Below are 24651 nucleotides of genomic sequence, written 5' to 3' on the forward strand. Positions count from 1 at the left end.
AAGCCTTCTGATATTAATTAAAAGATAAGGAACAGTCCACCAAAATCAAAGGGGAAAAAAAGAGTATGGCTTTTATCAAAATTTCTAAAAGTTCTTTTGTGATTACGGCTTACCAAAATTGGGCTGTGACAATACATAGAAATGAAAATGAAGTTATTGTTTTCTTGTCCACCTTTGGAAATTAAGGAAAAGAGATGCTAATAAGATGCCCACAATTTTCTTTTTTGTTATTTTGTTTTCCCAGTTGAGAGAGTAACATAGCTACATGCAAACTGACACTTGGCACATGGGGTTGAGATCCCCAATTGTCTTGATTATCTAGTCAAAGTTTCCTAGTGACATGGAGTGTGGGGATAGGTGAGAGAGAAGCACTGAGGACTCTTGTCTTTGCAGCTGAGACAGTAACATATAGTATACTTTATTAACCACTCGATCTTTAATTATGGTTTTTTAACAAAAGTAATTACAATTTCCTCTCAATGTTTCAACAAGTTGATTGCATTTGTTAATCCATCAGTATTTGAATCTATTAAAAATAATAGGTCATACAATAAGAAAGGAGAGAGGCATATACCCACATTTAGATAAAAATAACTTAAAACTTGTATGATATTCCTAAAACAATTTAGTTTCATAATGGACCGCCAATCTATAGAAAACATTAATTAATAAATACTGACAACTTGATTTTATGCATTAAAACTGAAAAAAAAAAAAAAAGAGGTAGGGTTAACTAAAATGGCCCTTTGTCTCTTGAACATGAGATTGAGGTACGTAAGGTTGAAAATAGAAGGAGTGTGGTCCATGCATCTCTATACCCTGAAGTTGTATTTAAATGAGGCAAGGGAAGTTAGATGTGTGGGTCATTTGGAGCTTTAAGGGCGTGGTCTCTGCTCCCCATAAATTCATTTCTTTTTCCAGTTTCTTTGTATTATTATTATTTTTTTATCATTTTGCATAGTTATTTAGAGACACATTATTAAACTCATTACAAGTATAGAATCAGAAACTGTAAACCCCTAAGGATGCCATTTTATAGATTAGTTGTTGGCATATTAAATTAATTATTTAAAGATGAAATTCATTTCATTTATGTCACTAAACTTAACTTTCATTTTAATTTGCCATGAAATACGGCTTGGTACATAACAAAATTATAAAGCAAAGTATATCAATATGTTATAATGCAAGAAATTTAATAGGTAACTCGTTGCACGGTTATTATTATTATTTTGATTATAAAATTAAATTGATAGATGTAATGTAATAAATTTTTTTAAAAAATAATAACAAACTAACTATTTTCAAATATTCTTCATTTTTTTAAAATTTTAAGATTTTATTAATATAATAATATAAAAATTATTTTAGAAATTAATTAATATTATATAGATTAATATATCAATATAATTGAAATTACTATTTTTTGAGAGTAAGAATTGTATTTATTATTGAATATAATTTAAAATATAATTTAAAATGTTGTTTTCTAGATTAGAATTATTATCTAATTATTAAACTAATTTGTTAATTAATATGATATTAAAATATAATTAATATTTTATTTTTTAAAATAAAATTTATATCATTATCTTATTAAAAAATTATTTTATTAGGTATTATAATATTAAAATATAATTAATGTGCTATTTTTAGAATTAGAGTTTGTATTTAATTAGAATGTAAGTTATTAATCAATAAATTAATAGAAAAAAATTATAAAATTAACATAAATTTGAATCTCATGTATCAAAAGTAAGTACACATGTCAAAACAGAAATTTTATATATCAAAAATTAAACATACATGATAAAAAAAATGTACATTTCATAAATTAATATATATATATATAGAGAGAGAGATTTCATTGAAATACAAATGACTAACAACAGTCACTGTTCTTTTTTAAAAAAATAAAAATAAAGACATAATGTCAATGCTTCAAAATTTCTAATGATAAAAATTTACAATGCCATGCAGGCTTAAATTTGAAAAATGAAAAATAAAAAAAATAAAAAAAAAAAGAAGAAGAAGAAAACAAGAGAAAAGAAAAAAAGAAATCAGTATTATATTTTTATTAATAGTGTACGGTCGGTCCCCGCCCACTATACTGTATAAGAAAATAAATAGATGCACCTTGGACAGGTTTAAAGGTGACCCTTTCCCTGTGCTCCATTAATGGGCAAAGGCTCTATACTTTAAAGTTTAAACATCAGTCTTCTTTTCTTGATCTGTCCCTCTTCTTCTTCCCATTTTCTACACCTCCCAACATTACCCTTTCGACCACATTTTCCATTAGCTTTGTTTTTTGTTTTAATTCATGGAACCTGTACACTACATAATAATAAATAGCCATCTACATTTACCACAAATTAATAAAGTAATATTATATTTTTTTGTAATATACATATACAAAGTTAATCCAGGATAAAAAATTTACGGTGGAATCCCAAAAAAAGTCTGGCCCAGTTGGGATATGATAGCTTCTTATGACAAAGTATTATCTCAAAAATTTAAAAGAATTATATATTTAAGATCAAATTCAAGAATTTAGTTAAAATAAAAAGACATTTACCGGTTAAAATGGAGGAAAATATTAATCAAAACCTCTTATTTTGAAAGTAAATATATTCTGACCACTTCAATGCTCCAATTAACTTTAAAATCTTAGTTGTTTTACCCCTTTTTTTTCTTTCTCTTAAGAAGATTTAGTTTGGTGTTATTTTGCATCTATACTATCAGGTGTTAAGAATTCCTTCATATTTTGTTCATCATCTAGTAAAAGTGTTTGAATGTGCTAGTGTCAGACAGTGAAAGTTAATTGAATAGGGTTAGAATTTTGATACAAAACTATAGAAATAGAAGCCATAACCTATTAAAGAAGAAATGATTTGCTAATTTATCATGAAGTTTTGAGTTTGTCTTGAAAAATATTTTATTATGCGCCAAGCAGCAAGTGGAAAAGAGAAGGGATGCAGAGAGAAGACTCAAACGGCCAGAGATTAGACTTGTTTCCCTTAGTGACGCAGTCGCATCAGCATCGGCATCAAGGCTCAATTCCCAAGACTATCCAAACCCCCACTTGGGGACGAAAGTTTTGCTTGTTTAATGTTAAAGAAAAGAAATAGAAAAATAGAGAAATTGTTTTTGGGTAGTCTCCATGTAAATTGGCGAATGAATAATGGGATACTCCCAAGTCTTTTTATCATTTGGACAAGGAAAAATTACACATATCTGAAGCTTCATAATTGCTGCGAAATGTCAATGTTGTTGCTAGGACTTGAAGCAGTAAAAGGAAAAAAACGAATTTGCATCTCCCCACCGTCACCCAGTACAATCCAACGGCAGGGAATAGGACCAAGAATCAGACGGCCAAACGTCAATCCTATATGACAGGCTCATGAAAGCAAAACGTACTTCAAACAATCTCAACCAACCAATCACATCCATACAGGAGTACATAACACAGACACTCTCTATGACTCCATATGCTTCTCTCTCTCTCTCTCTCTTCTTTTGTTTCTTGAAAAAGCTCTCTTTCGTGCAGTCTGTCTTACCACGAAAATGACCACTCACCTCAACTTGTGTATAGAGAAACTAAACCAGAACAACGAGAAAATATAGAAATCAACCATTTTTACGATTCTTTTTCTTTGAATCTTTTCATCTTCTTTCTTGATTTCTTGATTATGTTTTCTTTTCTCGAGGGAGGAAAAAAACAAAACAAAACAAAAAAGAAATGATTCTGGAGCAATTATCGTCCGTTCCTTATTCATGAGTGGTTGCGCGTTCTCACTGTTAGATTTGTTCAGATTATAAAGGACACTTGTTCGCGTCACCGACACCTGTACGTCTTGCATGACAGAGAGAGATAGATACATAGATAGAGAGTGTAAGGAAAGGGGGAAAAAAAAGAGATAGAGATGGAGTGATTGAATATATATGGTGTTTAATTTGTAAAGAACGAAAGAAAGAAACGGAAAGAGAAAGAGAGAGAGAGAGAGAGAGAGAGAGGGGTTTTCTTGACTTACTTTCTGGTGGACTGAATTCTTTTTTGGTCCCAATAAAACCCTAAAAATCCTCATTAAAGCCTTTCATTCTTGCAGAAAAAAGAGCGTGAATCAGATTTTTGGTAACTTACCCAAAATGGGTGTCACTGTGTTCTCAGATCTGACTCCATTCTTTTGTACATTTTATGCTTATTTTGTTTTATTTTTCCATTTCTGGTTGTACATATAGGTTCTCTTTAGATTCTTTCTTTTTTATTCTTTTTTCGTTCATCTTCCAATGATCTTCTGGGAGACATAGAAATTGACAGAAGAGAGTGAGCACACAGAGGCATTTGTATAAATCTATACCCTTGCTTTTGCGTGCTCACTTCTCTTTCTGTCAAGCTTCCAGCGCCGGAATATGATCTCTATGGTCACTTATTTCCTGGCCTGTTTCTGTTCCAGATTGATACCACTTCTTCCCTTTATTCTATCTATTCTCAACAGCTCTCTACTTGCTTCGCAAAAGGAAGAAGATTACAGACGTTGAGGTACCAACAGCTAGGGGAAGAAGGCTACACGTTGAGGGTGCCAACAGAAGGATGTGATATGTTTGAATTTGATTGGTTTATGCCATCAAATTATATTTAAAGCGTGGCTTTTGCTGGTGTCTGCTTAACAGTTAGGCGTGATTACTATGCAGATTTAGCGGCAAAACAGCATAAATATAGTATTATGAGATTTTTGATTCACGTTATCTAAGTCTTCTAGTATGGTCCTTACTTGCAAAAACCCTTTCTTCAGTTTTGGTTTCTCGATCTTTATCATTGTCATCTTTGCACTTGCATTCCCCCATTTTTTAATATGCACCTGCGCATGTGATTATGTATCGCTCGAGATTTGTTTCTCATTGGACTTTGTTTTCACCTGAATCTATCAAGAATCTCTAGTGGGTTTTCTTTTTCTTTATGGATTTCAAAAAACCCTATTCTACCTAGAATAGGGTTGCTTGTATTACTAGTGCACCGATTTGTTTTGTTTTTGTTCTAATTTATATTGTCATTTGCACATACTCTTACTGATCTGATGTGGGTTTTGATAAGATATCCTTTTTCTTTTTCTCTTTATTTCGTGCAACATATTAGTCGTATGCATCAGGATATTTTATTTGGTGTGATATTTTGGGTGCATAGTAGGCAGGAGGGGCTCTAGATTGGGTACGGTAGTTTCCATGGAAGGGAAATCTCTGCGTCTGCTTTCTCTTTGCTTGTGTGCTTCTAGTTTTTGCAGATACGCATGGATGATAGATCCTTATAAGGAATCGTCAACTCACGGAACGAAGGGTATTTTAAAAAAAGAAACCTTATCACGCAGGTCAGAAAGTACTCTAAAAAATCAGATTCTGTATTGCATGCACATGTAGCACTTGATTGATCTCACTTATGTTTTCTCTCTTCTATTACGTACTTTAATTGTATTCTGCAGTTTGTTATCCTATTACTGGTTTGCTTCCTTTCTCGGTATACATGTCAATTCGAATCTTATTTTGTTATTTTCTCATCTTAAAAGATCTTCATTTCACATGTATGGTTACACAAAGAAATTAATTAATATCCAATGTTGATTTTGAAGAACTTACACCATTGAACGATGACATCATTGCATCCTCCTCTAATTTGGGCATAGGTACTTGGTTTAGGCAGCTTGTGGAAAGCTTTGATCATTATGTTTCCTATGAGAAAGTGAGGAATAATGATACAAATAGTCATTAAACTTTACATTTAATTCCATTTTGATCGCAAAACTTTAAATTGTTTTATTTCAATTATTCTATTTTAATTTGATACTCTAATCATATTAGGTCGTTCTTTTTTTTTTTTTTTTTGCATTGGCTATTTCTGCTACATATTAATTTTCATTTGTAAATATGATTAAATTGAAATATAACTAAAGTAAATAAAGCTAAGCGCAAAGTTCATTAATCATCTATTGACCATATAGTATGATCTTCTACAGTTTAACCAAACATATATTTTATGGGGAGAATCAAAGTAACCTATAGATTTCTAAAATCTCATTGCAGATTCTGATTCGGGCATGTCAATTAGTTTACAGAGAAAATAGAAATGTTCCGCGGCGTGCACGGTAATTCATCATTTGACAAGGTACAAGGATTTTTACTATAGCATTTATATTTTTCTTCTTTAGGGTGGCAAATTTTGCATTTTTATTTCCTTTTTTGGTAAAGTTTCTTTAAAGGGGAATAGAAAGGGATTGAAATAGCTTGAATTCATGATAAATGTGAATTTTGTGGCAAAGGCTGTCGTGTGGAAGAGTGAAATTTGTACATTATACTCATTGTTGCAATTTGCATTTATGCATAATTTATAATTCAATCTCTCTCTTTGAATATCCTAATAGGTAATTAAGGCTTATGATGATTTGGTCCCATGCTAATTTCTCAATTTGGTTTTAAAAGGGTCTTTTTGGTGTTGACAAATGTAGCCAACTTCAGGTAGGTATTTTGTGTTTTTATTTTATCTTAGTAAATCCAATTCAGGTAAATATTGATCTATCTAATAGGCTTTGCCTATAAATATGAAAGAAGTTGATGAGACATGTAATTAATTGTCAATATAAAGTTTGTTAAAGCTTCAGTTTCTTTGTCAATATACTTGTAAAAGTTACATGTTAATGAAAAATACTTAAAAGCGTGAAAAGAAAAAAGATAAAATCATAGGAGAAGCTAGAAAGTGGTATGACTTCCATAATCTCCAGCCTATGTTCAATTAATTAAGGCAATGACTTTGTATCACATTTGGTTATTTGAAACAAAGTCAAAAACTAGTAACTAGGAACATGAATTAAATGTATAAAATACTAAGATTTTTATACTATGTGTTTTCTACTTGTACATATTTACAAGGGTTTAAGGAGGAACTCGTGACATCAATTGAAAATAACCTGGTAGGTAATACATATTAAGAGGTTAAGATCTAGACGTGTTCTAAAAGCAATTATCATCTAAATATTAGATTTAAACTCATTTAAGATGCTATTCTTCTTTGGTATATGAACTTAAAAAAGTAAATTAATTCACTAAAATATTTTACCAATTTAATTAATTTCCATTTAATTATTGATTAAACCCCCTAACCAGGTCAACGTAAGGCAAAAGGGGAAATCCATAAAAAGAAAATTAAGAAAATTCAATTGAGTCATAACTTATCTTTTCATGGATAAAAATACTAATCTATAGTGAATTACTAGGCTGCTGAAGGCCTATCACAAGATCATTGCATATGGTTAACAGCTAAAGAATCCTCCTTAAATATGTTCTTGATAGCTTTGCATTTTCGAAATGTGGTTCTATACTTTTGTGCTTCTATTATTTTATTCTATTTTCACCTAAGTTGCTAGCGTGCTTCAAGTAAATAATAGGTGGTTGATACCCATGGTTGCTTTTTGGTCTTACATAGAGGAGAGAAAAACATCTATGAACACCCCTTAATGTCTAGACTCCTATTTGTAGTGATGTGCATTGAATATAACACCAAATACAGGTCTGTTTTCTTTGAGCACTTGCTAAGTAGTAGTGCAACTATTTCACTCTATGATCTTAGCTGTGGAGAGGGCACCTAGGGTGCTTGACTTTTGAAAGAATGGCAGTAAGGATAGATGAGGGAAGAAGAGGAGTTGTTGAAGTTGCATCATTGGGTAACAAATTGGAGTTTGTTGCCCAATTTTGTTGGTACCCAATGCTTCTAGAAAGCTCATCCAAGAAGTCTGTCCAATTTCTTGGATGAAAAATGGTTCCTACCATCATAGAGGGTTGTGGTAACAATATCTTAAACATTCGTGGTCTTTTTTCATACTATCCCATTTCCCTTACTCCTCTTTAATCATCCTTTTGTCTTTATATAGAATTATTCACTATATTTTTAAATTAATATGTAGTTCTGTTGTATTTTCCCTAAATACATTTTTCTGGTGAAACTATGACAGGTCTTAATCATTTTATCATCCAACAAATTGGAAGGTTGTTTTATCCCCTTTTTACCTTTCACTATACAGCATTTGTATGAATTAGGATGTCATAGGAGTAAGGCAGTTAGCTGCTTAAGAACAGTTTAAGGACTATCTGATGTTTTTCCTCCTAATCTATACATGAATGTATTTTTGTCATAATTTAAGTCCTTTGGGAGTAAAAGTCTTGAAAATGACTTTACAATTCTAGAAAGTCTTCTTTTCAAATGGTATATTTTCCTTTGACTAAGGTCCTTTTTTCTATTGATGAATCTTCCCTGAGTATTCTAGAGGAGCCTAAGTGGAAGCATGGCTATATTTAGTGTTGGATAAATATTAATTAAGGCAAGCAATAGGACACAAATAAGTTTTATATTTGCATGAGTTGTGTGGGAATAGGCCAATATTGATCTAATCCACAAAATCTGAATTGTGGTGTTTTCATCTTTTCTTGAAATTGAAAAAAATAGTATTAAACTCAATTTTCACTTTTGACTAATTGGCCAGGATATAATGTGATGTTTTCTTGCATGGAGATTCAATCGAGTTCCGGAAGTGAATGATTCAAATAATTGTTAGGTGAGATGAAAATATAAGATAGAGTGCTTTGAATCAGTAGATGTATGGACTGAGGTGGAGCACATGTTATTTATATCATGGCCTTTTTTAGTCTTTGTTTCCTTCAGCAACCTCTGTGGTGCCACTCAACGTTTTCTTCTGAGTCTGGTTATTAGGTTGCTTTTCCTACAGGTTTAGGACTTCTAAATCATCCCTTCTTGGCGAAATCAAGGAGACATGTAAATAGAAGGTATCATTTATTATTATTATTATTATTATTATATTGATGTTTTATAAACCAAAGCAATGACTTATGTAAAATATTGATAGTGTTTATGTTTTGTTGAATTGCAACGTTGAAACAGCAATTTATATTACTAGAATGAAGTGAGTCAACCTCCTTTTGGCTTCGGACAAACAATTTTTTTCGCTGGTCAAGCTGTTGGGAGGTGAGTGGTTTAGAGTTGGAAAGTGGGTGGTGGGAGATGGAGAACAAGAAGAGATTAACTGACTTTTAAAAAGACCTTATGGTATTAGGGCTATCGTGAAGGTAGTATTTTCCCAGCATCTAAGAGGATATATATTGGAGCTTTTGTAGGGTGGCTAAAGATGAGCCTGAAACACAGGCTGTCAGAATCTTCATTCAAATAAAATGGGATAGTAAAAGTTAACCTGCTTTTTAAGTTAGGAGGATTGCCAATTATATGCAGCATGCTCTAGCCTGGAGAAGATATGAGTTAGAAGTTAGCCAAGTAGCATAGTCATGAAATTAAGAATTCTTCTGTATCTAGAATTTGAGATGATGCAACAGCATAGGTGCTAAGAACAATTACATGTACTGTGGCAGAAACTATTACATTCACTTGTAGTATTGATCTAAAGTAAAATTCATCGTTCTATTTGGGCTCACAACTTTGTTTTAGTACAAAGTACCGGTCCATAAAAACTTAAATAGAGCCTCTTTTATATGCAAAACTAAAATCTTAGAGTCTATATGTCTTTTATTTTCTCTAAATTCAAGGAAAGTCAGAGAGAGAAGCAGGGATTAAGTCCAGAAAACAGGCACTCGTTGAGCTAATTTTGAAGTGGTATTTGATCTCACTGTCTGTATTTACTCATCTACATATATCTATAGGTCTGATCTATCAAGTAGAATCTGGGACCTTGTTCCTAGACTGTAAATCCTACACCATAGGCACCAATGAACGACTATCCAGTTCATTGCATCTATAGTTTTGTCGCACTATCAATTGCAGTTTCTATGCAATAAAATATAAAAATTTACACCGAACGCCTAGCTAGTTAAAAAGGAGTCCAATCCAATCGTGTCTAGGACAAAATTTAGAACATTCCTGTAATATCAATTTGTATGTGGACTGTGTCTGCAAATATGTAGGTTGACTAAGTCTTGAGTTGTCATATGCTAAATATTGTTTGGTGGATCGACTAGGAATTGGATATGTCAGCATCTCAACAAGTGAAGAAGCTGGATTTCAGGGTAATCATATTCTTGAAGCGAATCCACTCTGCAGTCTTATGTCTAGGGCTTAGATTTCGCAGTGTTAATCAATCAATGTGTTTTTGTTTCAAATTTAGATTTGGAATCAAACACAGATATCTGATGAGCCCTAAAAACTTATATTTAGAAGCATAGTACTCGTTGAGGATTTGAATTCCTAATCGAGGGAGTACGGTGACTACAAAAAGCGTCTTGTTTATAGCTTTGATTGTTTTATGTTGACATTTTAGTGAAGCGTTCATGTATATTTCCACATAAAGTAAAGTAGTTAGGGTTCATCAGAGGTGAAAAGCATAGACCAAGAAGAAAAAAGTGCAGAACAAATTGGAAACTACAAATAGGTAAACATCTAATTTTACCATTAAGCTACTGTTACAAACTGATGAAGCAGTAAATTTTTTACCTTTTGACAGGAGATTGGTCTGCGGTTGCGTTGACCTCGGCATTAAAGTGGTGTGATACATACATATTATACAGCAGAAGAAACCATGGCGTCATGTGATTATGTAGACGGAGAAGAATCATTGCGTACCTGAAGTTGCTGTATTAATTCAACTAGATAATCAACCATCTGCCAGAGGCTCGGCGTCTGACTTGAAAGCTTCGTGGCTATCTAATTGTGTCAGCTGATTTTGTAAGAGAGAATGGTATGGCGGGAAAGACGGAGAGGATGATAAAGATAAACGGGAATTTCTTAATTAGCCTTTGATACCGTTATTTACTGTTCGTACAAAGTACTAAAACCTTTTCGTGTACCCAACACCAGAGCATTTTTGGAATTTCATTAGATTAGTATGCGTTTGATTGCTGCTAGGTGACAGTACATGAATTTTGCCCCAAGAATGATTCTTCTTTTCTTTTTCTTTTTTTAATTCTTTTTTTTTTTTTTTTGAGTCTGGTGCGCGGATCCTGCTACGTGGCAGCTCATTAGGAACTTGAGTTGTTAAATACTACCCATGGATCACCCCGCGATGCACATTTTGATGGGTGATTATTTATTTATTTTCTAAACTCTGCAAGCTTGCTATCTGCAATTTTAACGTAAGCATGAAAAATTAAACACAGGGATTTTATCTTTTATAAATAGTCGTTTTATATGCCTGCCAGGAGCGATGACCGGGGGATTCTGTCTAATGATGATTATATAACAAACATTTGATTCTGCAAAAATGGGCTAAATCGGTACCAGACAGGTTTATCAAACCATTAATTTTCTTAACTTGATACAAATATGTTAGGTGGCCTTGCTCTTTGTCCTAACTCTAACTTGTCACTTCTTTGGTTGATCCATGTCTTCGGTCACATCATGCTTTAATAATACAGGTCCTATCCACTTTTAGAAAGGACTCCAGCAGCAAACAGAAGATTCCTCCGAGAAAACTGCCACCAGAGAGAAAAAAATGTTATACACAACCAAACGTATCAAAAAAGCATTGGGGAAGCACAGGCAGAGAATTTTTGCATCTGGGAAATTATACTCTTAAGGAATAGACTGGAGTAGATTTTGTCGGCAGCGTTTTCAATGATCTCAACCTGTTTGCACTTCCACTTTTGCTGATTCAATGAAATAAATCCAATAAATACCCAAAGAAAAACATGGTTCATAATCAGAAATAACCATGTCATCAGCTGCTTTGCTAAGCAAAATCTCACCTTTCTTCAGCCTTTGTCACCTTTGTGCTTGAGGTCACGTCCCATAATTTCACAGTACAATCAGCGGAACCGGATGCAAGCAGTGAACCTTCACAACTGATGGATAGAAGTTAAACTCGTTATAAACTATACCACTAATCCAGTCATGATCAATTGAAACTTCTGTTAACAAAAAGGCTTCCAAATGTCCACGAGCAACAAAGGATTCGCACCTGAAAGCTAGCGTCCATACACATGAATTGTGACCCATCAAAGGTGAAACACAGCGGCCACTGGAAAGGTCCCACATCATAATTGTGCCATCTTCATCAGCAGAAGCCATAAATCTGCCATCTGGTGACATTGCCAATGATAAAATCATACTCCTGTGACCAATAAAAATCCGGACACATTCCCCACTTTGGACATCCCAAAGTCTAACTGTTTTGTCACTGGAGCCAGTTGCAATATAGTTGCAGTTGGCATGCCATTGTACACACTGAAATAAATCATCCAAAGTCAATGTCAATGATTTTGCAGAATTAGGAAACACACGGAAGTAATAATCAAATGCTCATTTAACAAAGTCAAACTTCATACATGAGAGAATTCTTTTTCCTTAGATTAAATATAATTAGAACTGAGAAAATCATTTTGCATTAATGATAACTTTATAATGGCAGCAGATGTTCCTGCAGACAGGAGGACATCAAGGGGTGGGCGAGTAATTGATAGGATGGAAAAGGTAATTACCATCACACCATCAGATGACTAAATTGACAGGGCAGCAAGTGTAACTAGCTTTCACATCAATGACTCGTATTTTTTGTCCTAGATGTAAATGTTTATATCTGAAGATAACAGTTTTATACAACCAATTGGAGACAGAGAGAAACTCACATCAACATCAGACAGGTGACCTGCCAATATTCTTAAAGGCTGTAGTCTATCCATGGACCAAATTCTTGCTGTTCGATCATGTGAAGCACTGGCAAAATAATGTCCTACAGGACTAAACTGCACCAGTGAGAAAACTATAATGCATGAGAAGCATGACTTTGGCCACCAGATTAAACTCTTCACATCTCAACTATTAAACAAAAGGGCTATATTAAACAATAACTCGAAAATAAATATGAGATGCATACCTGAACATCCCATACAGGGTAATTATGACCCTTGTAGCAAACGAGATTTGCATTTAGTTTTGTGCTCCATAATCGAACTGCAGCAGAGAGGTAATGTTTTGCATACACAAAGGAAAATGTTGGAGAAGACCATACAATATAACAAGATACAAATAAACAAGCATGCGAATGCTGCACAGATAGAAGGTTGCAAAGTAGGATAGCATACTTGTTGTGTCTGCTGAAGAGGAAAGTATAAAATCCCCAAGAGGACTGAAGGTTGCTGAATAAACAGGCCCTGAATGACCCTGAAATAATGTGTAGGATCTTTTGGCACCATTTGCCCCTAGGAAATGTTCACTTGCAGCAGTATCATTTGCACCCTGCAAAACAGCTGACAACAGAACTCTTTCAAAACGAATCTCCTCTTAGTCCAAAGTGCCTGACCATTGCACGAGATAAACTAACATGTAAGTACCCCAAAATGTGCACAATCATATCGAAAGAGAGGAATATATATATATATATATCTTTTCCAAAACAGTACAATAGGAGAAGTTATAAAATTAACTAATTGGAAATAAGCAAAGACATCAATAGTTTTTACAACCACAGATCTTCAACTGCAACCTGCTATAATTCTTACAGTAATACATCTGCGTATGAGTGCATCTCCTAAAATTATACTCTTTCCTAAACATGGCAGTAATCTAAAACTTGTTATCTGATTTTACACTTTCACTAACTGCAGGCATATACTCTTTCAATAAACACAATTTTCTGTGATATAAAAATTGCATGTTTATACTGAGAACAGTATATTTCAAGGAAAGAAATAGCAAATCGGATAGAAATCATCTCCTACTTCTAAACACTTACAATTGCTACCTTGTTGCCCCAGTTTAGCCATATCCCAAACCTGTGGATGCAAAGTTCAAAAATGGAAATCAGAATGGTTATGATGCTCGAAATTTAGAATGTAATATGATGAGACAAAACCTTCAGTGAGGAATCTGAGAATCCACCAGCAACCAAAGATCCATCATGGGATATTGAAGAACAGTTCAAACTGAAGAAATTCCAGAAAAAATAATATGCAAATTGATCTTAGAAAAGGGAAACAAAAAGGTCCTTGAACAATAAGTTACAAGCATTACCCATTATGTGTATTGATAAATGTATAAAAGCTAACGGATGGGAGTGCCGCACTACTCAGCTGTACACGATTTCTCAAGTCCTCAAGAATAGACTGTTCCACCTCTGTTGGGCTGAAGCAATCATGAAGATGCTAGTTAATAGAATGCAGCACTGACTTTTGCATCAAGAGCTTCATATGGTGTTCCTAGACTAGAACATCTTGCAAGAGCCTTATTGCAGAAACAGCCTATTGCTCACAATGTATTTCGTATTTCCTGTTTTTGATAAAAGCAGCATATATATATCGGTCTTTTGACTGGACCCTAAACTAAAAGCATACATCTAGACCTGTTGACCAGGTAGGTTGGGCCAAGTCAAATTGGCTCGGCCTTCAAACCACCCTACCATGCTCAACCAAACCCCGTTAAAATTTATACGTAGAAAAATATGTAGGCTACACAGCATAAAAAAGTCCAGCCCAGGCCTGATTTCTCACTTGGAATGGGTGGATCCCCAAGCCCATGAACAAGTTTACATGCATCTTATTTCACATGAAACCCTAGCCTTTGCTAGCCATACCAGAATTAATGTGGAAAGTGAAATGGGATTCTAGAAAATACATTACGGGCAGAGGAAGCTCTGGTTTGACGCGCGGTGCCGTAGGTGCACTATTAGTCTCAGGACGCACAACTTTAGCTGTTGCACTGGTAGCTTTATCTTTCTTCATCTTTTTGACAGAAGTGCCTTGCTTTCCACCCTCTATTGATCTTTTCTGAACAGTAAACAGATAGCATAGAAACTATGAAATTGCAAATCATTAAAAATAAGTATATGCACTATGCGGTAATATAAACACCAAGGAAACTAGGCATAATATATGAGCACATGTACCTTGCTTTCATCCATGTCCCCCTCTTTGGCTTCTCCTTCTGTCTTTTCAGAATCCGAGTGTAAACCCCCTGCCTTCTCTAAGTGTTCCTCCATAGAATCTTCAAGCAGCTACAACAAACATGTAAAGTGTAAAATTAACAACTATCTGGATTGTGGAGGAAATAAGAAAAATAAGATGCAGCAAACAACTCCCTTATATACTATTAAGAGATATTTCCAGGTAACAATAAATGAAATCAGGTTCCTACCAGTAAGAATCCCTTGTTATCAGAATTAGAGGACACATGCTTGTAGTATCCACTGAACAAGCAACATAAAAAGGGCACATAAATCAAGTTTGCATACAATAACTACATGCTACAACACCTCAAAAACCAATTTTAAATCATCAATTCCCCCAATGTTAACGGCATAATAAGGTAAAAAAGATGAATCTTTTAAAGCATGTGACCCATAGAGAAAATCTGGCAACTCTTTATGCTCCATCCAATAACAGATATAACATTTTCCAAGTAACACATCTTTGTTCAAGAGAAATTGAAAATTAAACCCAATCTAGCTTATACAAGCATCACATTCTTGAGAGAAGGACCATATATGATATCAAAACCGGCTTCAACTGCAGGTTTGAGGTCTATAAAGGTTAATAAATTGAATGCTAGAGCTTTTTGACATGCAGATAAGAGATGATCTTTCATTCTTTTTGGATGACAAAATCAGAGAATTCTTAGCTTTTAAAACAGATGACTTTTAGAAGTTCCAAGCAAACAACAACATATTGGATATCCAACAATTTATGTAGAAATTAAACAAAAGAGTTACGAGAGCCTCAACAGCCTCATTTACCCCCCAATGTATTTCTTTCTTATTTATCTGATTAGCTGCATCTTGGCTGCTTCCAATTAGTGTTACAACCTCATCATCATCAGATATTGAGCTGGGCTGTCCAGGAGAAACTGCCCATAAATGCAACACACAAATAAAAGTGAGCAGGAATTCTATGTAGAAAAACTAAAAGTAAACGGATGTACCTTGGAAGTTAATATGCTCATTAACAATCCCAAGCATCATAGTAGATTTTGTGTTGCGTAGGTACTGCATCAGGAGCTCATTCGAGTACTGGAAATTGATTGGGAGAAGGTGAGAGAGAAATGGAGAGAAACATGTTCCAGTAAACAAAACTAAGCTACAGCAGAAAAGGAGCTCATATGGATATTCAGACTTTCATAGGGTACTCGCCTCAGCCAAATTAAAATAATGAAAACATTATCATGTATTACAAACCCAGAATATTAGATATGCGGGTCATTAACTCATGCATTACGACATAATTGGAGGACAAAAGAACAATATATTTACCTGACATATCTTTATGTTAACTTTACTCTGCCTAAGAGTATGAGCAAATTCCATCTCCTGAAGAATACAATCACAAGATTTTGTTTTAAATCACATCAAAAATGTAAACATGATACAGCAAGTTAGGAAAATATCAACCTCCAGATGAGAGGGAGAAAGAACTCCTTCCAACTTTTGGAGATCCCGTGAGTGCATTGTTTCATGGTCTTCGCGAAAATTGTTGAAGAAAGTTCTAGCTGGGAATATAAAGCAAATTGATAGGACAAAATAAGGTCAGAATTGTTATGGTAATGACGGCTAGCAATTAAGACACAAGAAAGACAAAAGAAAACAAGTTCCAATATATTACCCTCTTGGATATGCGCTTTTGCTACAAGATCCATATAACAATGGACAAACACTGGATAAAGCACACGAAGCAACTCTGGCTGCACGGTTCAAAGAAAACTCATGCACTCACAAAAACAAAAACCTATGCAATGACAAAATGAGGATCCACAAATAACAGAGCAAATAGGCACCTTGTACAAATCAAGTGAACTATGTGTCCATGACCTTAATTTACCATATTCATCATGGTACCTTGCTGGAGTATCCTCTGATCTGAAACAAATTAAAAAAAAAAAAAGAATCGTCAATTCAAGAGCAAAACTAACATGAATATCACATGAATAACCAAAAGGAGATATAAATCTCCTATTTTAACATTTGCACATCACAACTGACACTCACGTTTACATCACTCTTTAACAGTTCAATAAAATAATTCAGGGCCTTATTCAGAAACTTATCCACATATACGCCTTACATTTGAATTCTATTTTGTCCATTCTCATGTTTGGAAACGGATATCATTTTCCAATTCTTACATACGATTTAATCCAAACAATGCCATAAAAAATTGCTTGAATCAATTAGCATTCTCTATTACCATGTCTAATAAAGTTCCACAGTACTGTCAGTAACTTGCACTGCACATATAACCATTTTTAACTTTCTTATATAACAATTAGCATTGGCTATAACTTTTTATGTTTTTAGGTTTTAGAATTTTGACCGTTGAAAAAAAGAAGAAGCAGCACTACATTTTCTATGCACCTATAATACTCCTAAAACAAATAAACATATCAAAATGAGCAAAATAAGGTGGGAGAAAGATACTGTGAGAGAGAAAGAAGGAGAGTGGAGAGATCAGGATCGGAGTGGACATCGACGGAGTTAGCACGGGAATTGCGTTGAACTTCATCGTGAAAAGCGAGCTCTGCTTGTTTAAATCCTTTCTTTTTCAAATAAGTCTCCACAAATTTTACTACTTGCTCTTCGTCCATTCTCTTCTTCTTCTACTGCTGATAACTGTACTAACTCTTCCACTTCTTCTTCTTCTTCTTCTTCGATTCTCTGTTCCCAAACTGAAACCGAAGCTCTCTCTTTCCACTTAGGGCTTCGGTTCGGCCCGATTCTTTGTTCTTAAGAACCTGCGATCTGGCCCAATATAACTTAGACCTGAGCATAATAGGAGTTAGTATATTGAGCCTAAGGTCCAATCATTCCTTCATTAAACTACGCTACATATGCCTAAATTAATCATCAATAAAAATAAACAAATAATTGAAAATTTGTTTTAGAAAAAAAAAAGAAGAAGGAACAAATAATATAAATAATGGTAATAGTAATAATAATAATAATAATAATAAAGGAAGATGATGAATAGAAAACTGGCTCATGTTTAAGCTATCATATTAATGATTAAGTAGTTACTTCATAATACAATTCCAAGATAATAAAATTATGAGTTCAAATTAGGCCTTAAGATTTTGAAGGGACAACTTAAATTGGCAGTCTAATAATACCATATTTAATTAATTGACAAGAGCTTATGGCCTTATCAAAGACTTTGTTAGGTTATGATATTTCCAATAGCTAACTAAATATTTGGTTAAAAGCAAGTCACATGCTAACTATTCCAAGAAAATGGGGACCCATGTCCACCACCAACCAAAATTTATAAGTTGCACAAAATTCTTTTTTTTTTTCAAAATAAAAGACATGATAATCATTTTAGTTAGATGCACGTTTATTTAATTCATAATTGTACGTTTATTTATTTAGATCGTTTTAGTTTAGTAATCAAATGAAATGAGATATTTTATATTAATAATATATATATAATTTAACGGTACCGAGTGCATTTTTCTAAGGGTGTCCTAAAGTTCCTCCACCGAGTTGTAGTACGGAATCATCTTTAAAAATTTCTGTCGGAGCAGGCATCTGCCAAATGTGAATACCCCTGAAGCTACAAGCTGAACACCAGACAGAGAGACCCAGTCTCGAGTGAAATAACCAAATAACAAAAATCCATAGAGCAAAAAAAGTATATAATATACATCAAATAATGTAGAAGGTGAAATAGTACTTTCGGTAACTAATTGCTATCAAAATACTGTCAGCAGCCCAGCGTGGGAATGGTTGAATGGTATTGACTCTTTAGAATACGACTGGGGGGATCGAAGTTTTGCATCATGGGAAATGAATTATTGGAGAAAAATCACATATGAGGAATAAATTTTGCAATTAAATAAAGGAAATCAGAAATCGAAATATCTTATGTACATGGAACTTGGACAGCACCGGCCCACTCAATATATATTATATGTTTATTTATTTACCACATTTCAATTTTTCTAATCTCCACGGTATTGAGCTGTGGGATTTGCCAAGTGTCTAAAGTAATAACAGTGTCCGGATAATAGCAATTTAACTGCAACGCACAAGGCGACCAGGGGAGGTATTATTGCTGAGAGACGCGGCAGGTGAGGAGAGTGCCGCTTCAACTTCAATAATAACAAAAGGTTATTTCAAGTGTCAATAATAAAAAAACATTATCTACTTTTAAATGTTAATATTTATTTTTAGATTAATATTATTTTTTAATTAAATTTAAATCTTCGATTAAATTAAGACATTAAATTTAAATTATATTATATTATTTTTCTACAGGAGTCATTGTGAATTTTCATATACAATGCATTGCACATAAAACATTTCTTTTCAATTATTGTCCACTTGAAGTATTTTTGTATGAAATGAATTATGAATATCAACTGAAAACATATTTGATCACTACGGGCTAACTAATTTCCATAATTACAACTACGAGAAACGCATCCAAATGTAACATGCCAGTTTATTTGGCAAAATATGGACAGTTGGTTTTTGATAGTTGTGTTTAGTGTTAATTACTGAATTAGTAATAATTTAAGATTTAAGATGAGGATATAAGGAAGCAAAGGAAAACATTTACGATAAGGGATAACTTCAAAAAGCAATAAGAGAGTAGGCCTTTAAATTAGAATATTGATTTAAAGTGCAAAGTGTTACTTGATGATCTTCATATCAAAAAATGATTATTGCCCACCTCCACCTTATTTTATGGGACCCGATGCTCAATTATTTCATTCATTGGAGCGCCCATATTCTTCTGTTTTTCTTTTCCCTTTAAAGCGACAATTCCACTCACCAGAAATAAAATAAAATATTAGCATGAAGGAAGAAATTCACGCTTATGGTCCGCCGGTGGACTGGTTATTGTTTGGCTCGAGATATACACCGCTCCTTTCAGTATTTTTTTTTTTTTTTTATAATACTCTTAATTGTACTGTTATAAAAATTGTTTAATTTCTTTTAAAATATATATTTTAATTCAAGCATGTAAAGTTTATAATTAGAATGATTTTAGATAATAATATTAGCAAACAAAAACTGCAATTAAAAAAATTATTTTTATTAAATGAAATTTAAAAGTCAAGCTGTATGACTTCTGACCAGAAGCAAGTTGCCATGGCTGAACCTCATATAATAACCACACAGACAACCATTACTATTTTCTCATTAGATTTTCTTTTTTTTTTTGTTTTAAATTATTAATTTGTCATTATCAGCAGCAACAAATATAAAATAAATAAAAAACAAAATGCAGGTATTGATGGTAGGCCCGTTCTTTTTAAAAAAAATTGAATTATTTTCGCTTTTCAGTGATGTTTCAGTTTTTATTTATTTATTTTCTTTTTTTTAGAAAAAAAAAAAAAAAGAAACATTTTGGGTTATGTTGACGTTGCTTTCTCCCAGGAAAAGGTGAAGTGTTCATGTATACTGCTCCATCCTATTTCTATGGGCCACAGCACTCACAGAAATGTCTTCCATGGGCGGCATCGATACACAAAAATAATTAATTTTATATGAAATTTATTATATAATCAAATTAAATTTTGATAAAATAAATTTAAATAAATTTTCATAATAAATTTTTTTAAATAATAAAATTATTCTATAGATTTCACTTAAATATAAATTTAGTAAACGAATCAAACTCAGAAAGTAATTTAACTGAAACTTCTGGAAGCATAAGGACGAAGTATATTCAAGGACAATATCAGAAATATGGTTAAAGTAAATGACAATAAGTAAATTTGTCCCCAATTTGAATATTGCATGATAGGAAAATATCTTAACGCCCAACTACCAGCCAGACAAATAAATACCATCAAACAGAAGAATACAAGATTATTTAAGTGACATAAAAGAAAAGGACTTACTCAAAGTAGTTTTTCAATTCTTCTTTTTTCAGTTTGTACATGTTAATTTTAATGAAAGAAACATACTGTTCACATTACATTGATATAATATGTATTTAATATATCTGTTATTATCATATGAGCTATAATTAAAATATTTATTTTTCTATATAAATATAATAAAATTAAATAAATATTAATAAGGAAATTCTGAACTTAAAATCTACTTATTTCTTATAAATGAATGGACCAAACCGCAGAACATTCTATAATAAATAAGGTTAGTTGTCAATGTTAGAACGAATTTAAGAAACGGGACAGATTCAATTTTGCAGGAATTTCCTTGGAACTCAGAATCACATGAAAACATTAAGTAATTAATAAAAACTAACATATTATAATTAATATTATTATTTTATTATTTGAATTAATAAAATATATTTATCAAGTTTCTTTTAATTTAGTATACAAATCAGAAAACATACAAAGTTTAGCCGGTAACTTTTCAAAACCTATACACATGGCTGAGCTGACCACTAACTGCTCCACAAGAAAGAAACAAACTGGAATCCCTTCGTAACTTGCATACGTTCTCTCTAACCCAAGTCCGCAAAAGAAACAGAGCCTGAAACGCGTACGTTATGCTATGACCAATAAATAGTAAATACTTAAAAGAAAAGAAAAAGGATAAGAAGACCTCGTAATTATAGAACCCTAATTATCGTGTCTTTTCCTAATTAGTGGCTTTCACCTATAAATTTAATAGAAAACCTGTGTAGATATTTTTCATTCTGTGTGCTCCTTGCGGCTGTCCCAGAGCCTCCTGGAAAAAAAAAAAAAGCAAAAACAAAAACAATACTAGGTGCTTCAATGGCTACGGGACAATCTTTCTCTTCTATATCCCTCGCTTTCTTTTAATAATTTTACTCCGAAAACCTCAACTACTAAGAGCTGCCCACTTTCATGGAATCCGTTCAGATGATCAGTATATCAGCTGTTCTTTCTTGGATTCCTTCGCAGTACTCCTAGTGGATCTGATTATTCTTGCTTCTTCCTTTTCAGTTTTGAGCTGAAAGAAACCCAAAGAAAAGAAAACAAAAGAAAAAAAAAAAAAACAGAGTGTTAGTTTTGAGTCATGGAAGAGAGGCATGTCCTGTTTGAGAAATACGAGATAGGGAGATTATTAGGTAAAGGGACTTTTGCTAAAGTTTACTATGGGAAAAACGTGGAGACTGGAGAAAGTGTAGCAATCAAAGTAATCAGCAAAGATCAAGTCAAGAAAGAAGGGATGATGGAGCAGATCAAGAGAGAAATATCCATTATGAGATTAGTTCGTCATCCGAACGTAGTCGAGCTGAAAGAAGTACTGGCGACAAAAACCAAGATCTTTTTTATCATGGAGTATGTTCGCGGCGGCGAACTCTTTGCTAAAGTCGCCAAAGGTAAACTTAAAGAAGATGTTGCTCGTAAATACTTTCAACAACTAATCAGCGCAGTCGATTTCTGCCATAGCAGAGGCGTTTCTCATAGAGACTTAAAGCCAGAGAATCTGTTATTAGATGAAAACGAAGATCTCAAGGTTTCTGATTTTGGACTTTCAGCTTTGCCTGAACAATTACTCAACGATGGGCTACTCCACACGCAGTGTGGCACGCCTGCATATGTGGCTCCTGAAGTTCTCAGAAAGAAAGGATACGATGGTTCCAAAGCTGATATATGGTCATGTGGAGTGATTCTTTATGTTCTGCTTGCTGGTTTCTTGCCATTTCAAGATGAGAATATTATGAAAATGTACAGGAAAGTTTTCAAAGCAGAATTTGAATGTCCAGCGTGGTTTTCAACAGATGCTAAAAGGTTAATTTCTCGACTTTTGGTTGCTGACCCACAAAGAAGAATTACAATTCCAGCAATAATGCGAGTTCCTTGGTTTCAGAAAGGGCTTACGAGGCCTGTAACTTTCTCAGTCCAAGATTCGAACTTGGGAAAAACAGCAGCCGCGGAGGAAGATGAATCTTTATCAGTCGTCACTAAAGTTTCTTCTCCTAAATTCTTTAACGCTTTCGAGTTTATTTCATCCATGTCTTCTGGGTTTGATTTATCAAGTTTATTCGAGAACAAGAGGAAAACAGGGTCAGTCTTCACTTCGAAATTCTCCGCCGGTGCTATCATCAATAAGATTGAAGGTGTTGCAAAAGGTTTAAATTTTAAGATAGCTAAAGTTAAGGATTTCAAAGTGAAACTACAAGGTCCGTTGGAGGGACGTAAAGGGCAGCTTTCGGTGACGGCAGAGGTGTTCGAGGTAGCTCCGGAGTTGGCCCTCGTGGAGTTCTCCAAATCATCGGGTGATACTTTGGAGTATGCTAAGTTTTGCGAAGAAGATGTTAGGCCTGCACTGAAAGATATTGTCTGGACATGGCAAGGTGACACTGTTAATGGTGGCGAAGATTGTGAAAAACAATAGTCGCTAGCTATCGAATAGCTAATTAGGAACTTTTTACGTTTTTTCTTTTTCGGGTTTTTGATATGTGATCTGTAAATTATTTGTGACTAGCGAGTTAATGCAAGAATCTGAAGACAATAAAACAGTAAAAAGTTAAGTGAATCCTTACTTAAATCCATGTAAATCAAATCTTTATTTCTTGCAAGAAATAGCATGTTTACGCTTGTAAAGGACAAATAGAGACCGCATGCCAGCCACTCAGTATTGGCTTTCAATGACTACAAATTGAAAAGATTGTTAAAAGCTAAACCCTAAGGTGGCGGTTAGTAAAACTGAAAATTAAATTCTGAATTTTAAACCGTGATATAATAATACTGAGAGTTCTTTTTAGGTACTAATTTTAGTTAATTTGCTTAGTAACCACTTAAACTCTTTATTGGACGTATTTAATATTATAATATTAATTTTTAAAGTTTAGCTAAAAACATATATTTAAAATTATTTTAAACATTTAGAAACAACAATCATATCAACGAAAATAATTATTTTGATAGACAATAAAATCAACAATAATAACTTAAGAATATATTAAGGACAAAAAAGTTAACTAAGTAGTTTTAAATTTGTTACTAATTATTTAATAATATTCTAAGAGTATAAAGTCACTCCATTAAAAAAATATAGAAAATTTTAATAACTTAACATTTTTAAGTTAATTAACTTGACTTACCAATTTAAATACTTTTTAATTGAATTGGAATTTTAAAATTGGATGCATAATACGTATATAAATGAATCTCCCATGAGATGAGATGAAGCGGGCCTGAAAAGAGGCACGAGGGAGAGGGTAGGCTGCCTGAAAATATGCATGAAAGCTGTTAAATATTCCTGACGCTTGTACGCAAAACCCGGTTCTCCAGTCGATGTCATTCGTTTAACATGGAGAGGGCTGGTGGTTGGGAAAGGAGTTGAGAAATCCAATCAAACAAATCAGTAGCTTACTAGTAGTTGAGACTCCTAACCAATGAAATTCTGCCGAACACAAAACTGATGCTTTCAATTTTTGTAATTCTTCTGCTGATTTCTATCCATCTTTGATGGCCCCAATTACCTCATCGTGTCCAACACACACTGGATCCTTTCGACCGATTGATAAGAGCCACGAGGAAAGAATTAAAAGAGTATTTGTGTATGTGGTTTACAATTAGGGGATCACGAAATGTTATTATGGGATGTGAGATCCTAAAATAGAGGAATTAATTTATGGGTCCATTCTCACTTCTGATCACTTAGCTAATCCATCATTACAGTACTGAATCAACAAGGGTTTCCTTCTTCTTTTTTTTCTTTTTTCCTTTTATAAAGTAAATAATTAAGTGTAAATTTTGAACATCACTGATCA

At 33.4% G+C, this 24651-nt stretch overlaps 2 protein-coding genes and 1 long non-coding RNA gene across 4 annotated transcripts; 2 read left to right on the forward strand and 1 right to left on the reverse strand.

Annotated features, from left to right (window-relative positions):
* The first annotated feature begins 2938 nt into the window (after positions 1 to 2938).
* On the forward strand, positions 2939 to 10958 carry LOC107260944. The gene is made up of 4 exons (XR_007215142.1): positions 2939 to 5363; positions 6073 to 8823; positions 8939 to 10433; positions 10506 to 10958. It is a non-coding gene; the product is annotated as an uncharacterized LOC107260944 (long non-coding RNA).
* A 258-nt stretch (positions 10959 to 11216) lies between these two features.
* LOC8274193 (transcription initiation factor TFIID subunit 5) lies at positions 11217 to 17757 on the reverse strand. Of its 2 annotated transcripts, XM_002515389.4 has the most exons (19): positions 17400 to 17753; positions 16760 to 16841; positions 16588 to 16666; positions 16377 to 16474; positions 16239 to 16295; positions 15911 to 15998; positions 15726 to 15835; positions 14880 to 14987; positions 14609 to 14760; positions 14009 to 14119; positions 13851 to 13920; positions 13731 to 13770; positions 13081 to 13245; positions 12873 to 12949; positions 12625 to 12741; positions 11958 to 12223; positions 11746 to 11841; positions 11571 to 11646; positions 11217 to 11472 (listed from the first exon to the last, which is right to left on the reverse strand). In XM_002515389.4, exons 1-19 carry the CDS (start codon positions 17564 to 17566, stop codon positions 11419 to 11421), a joined length of 2013 nt encoding a protein of 670 aa, XP_002515435.1. In that variant the 5' UTR covers positions 17567 to 17753; the 3' UTR covers positions 11217 to 11418. The 2 variants fall into 2 exon arrangements, with proteins under 2 accessions (XP_002515435.1, XP_048227970.1); XM_048372013.1 differs by lacking the exon at positions 11571 to 11646 and having other exon boundaries at positions 17400 to 17757.
* A 3743-nt stretch (positions 17758 to 21500) lies between these two features.
* Positions 21501 to 23411, forward strand: LOC8274192 (CBL-interacting serine/threonine-protein kinase 25). Its single transcript, XM_002515388.4, has one exon. It carries the CDS (start codon positions 21945 to 21947, stop codon positions 23268 to 23270), a length of 1326 nt encoding a protein of 441 aa, XP_002515434.1. The 5' UTR covers positions 21501 to 21944; the 3' UTR covers positions 23271 to 23411.
* Positions 23412 to 24651: the final 1240 nt, after the last annotated feature.

This window comes from Ricinus communis, chromosome 3 (genome assembly GCF_019578655.1).
Source record: "Ricinus communis isolate WT05 ecotype wild-type chromosome 3, ASM1957865v1, whole genome shotgun sequence".
NCBI classification, from domain to species: Eukaryota; Viridiplantae; Streptophyta; class Magnoliopsida; order Malpighiales; family Euphorbiaceae; genus Ricinus; species Ricinus communis.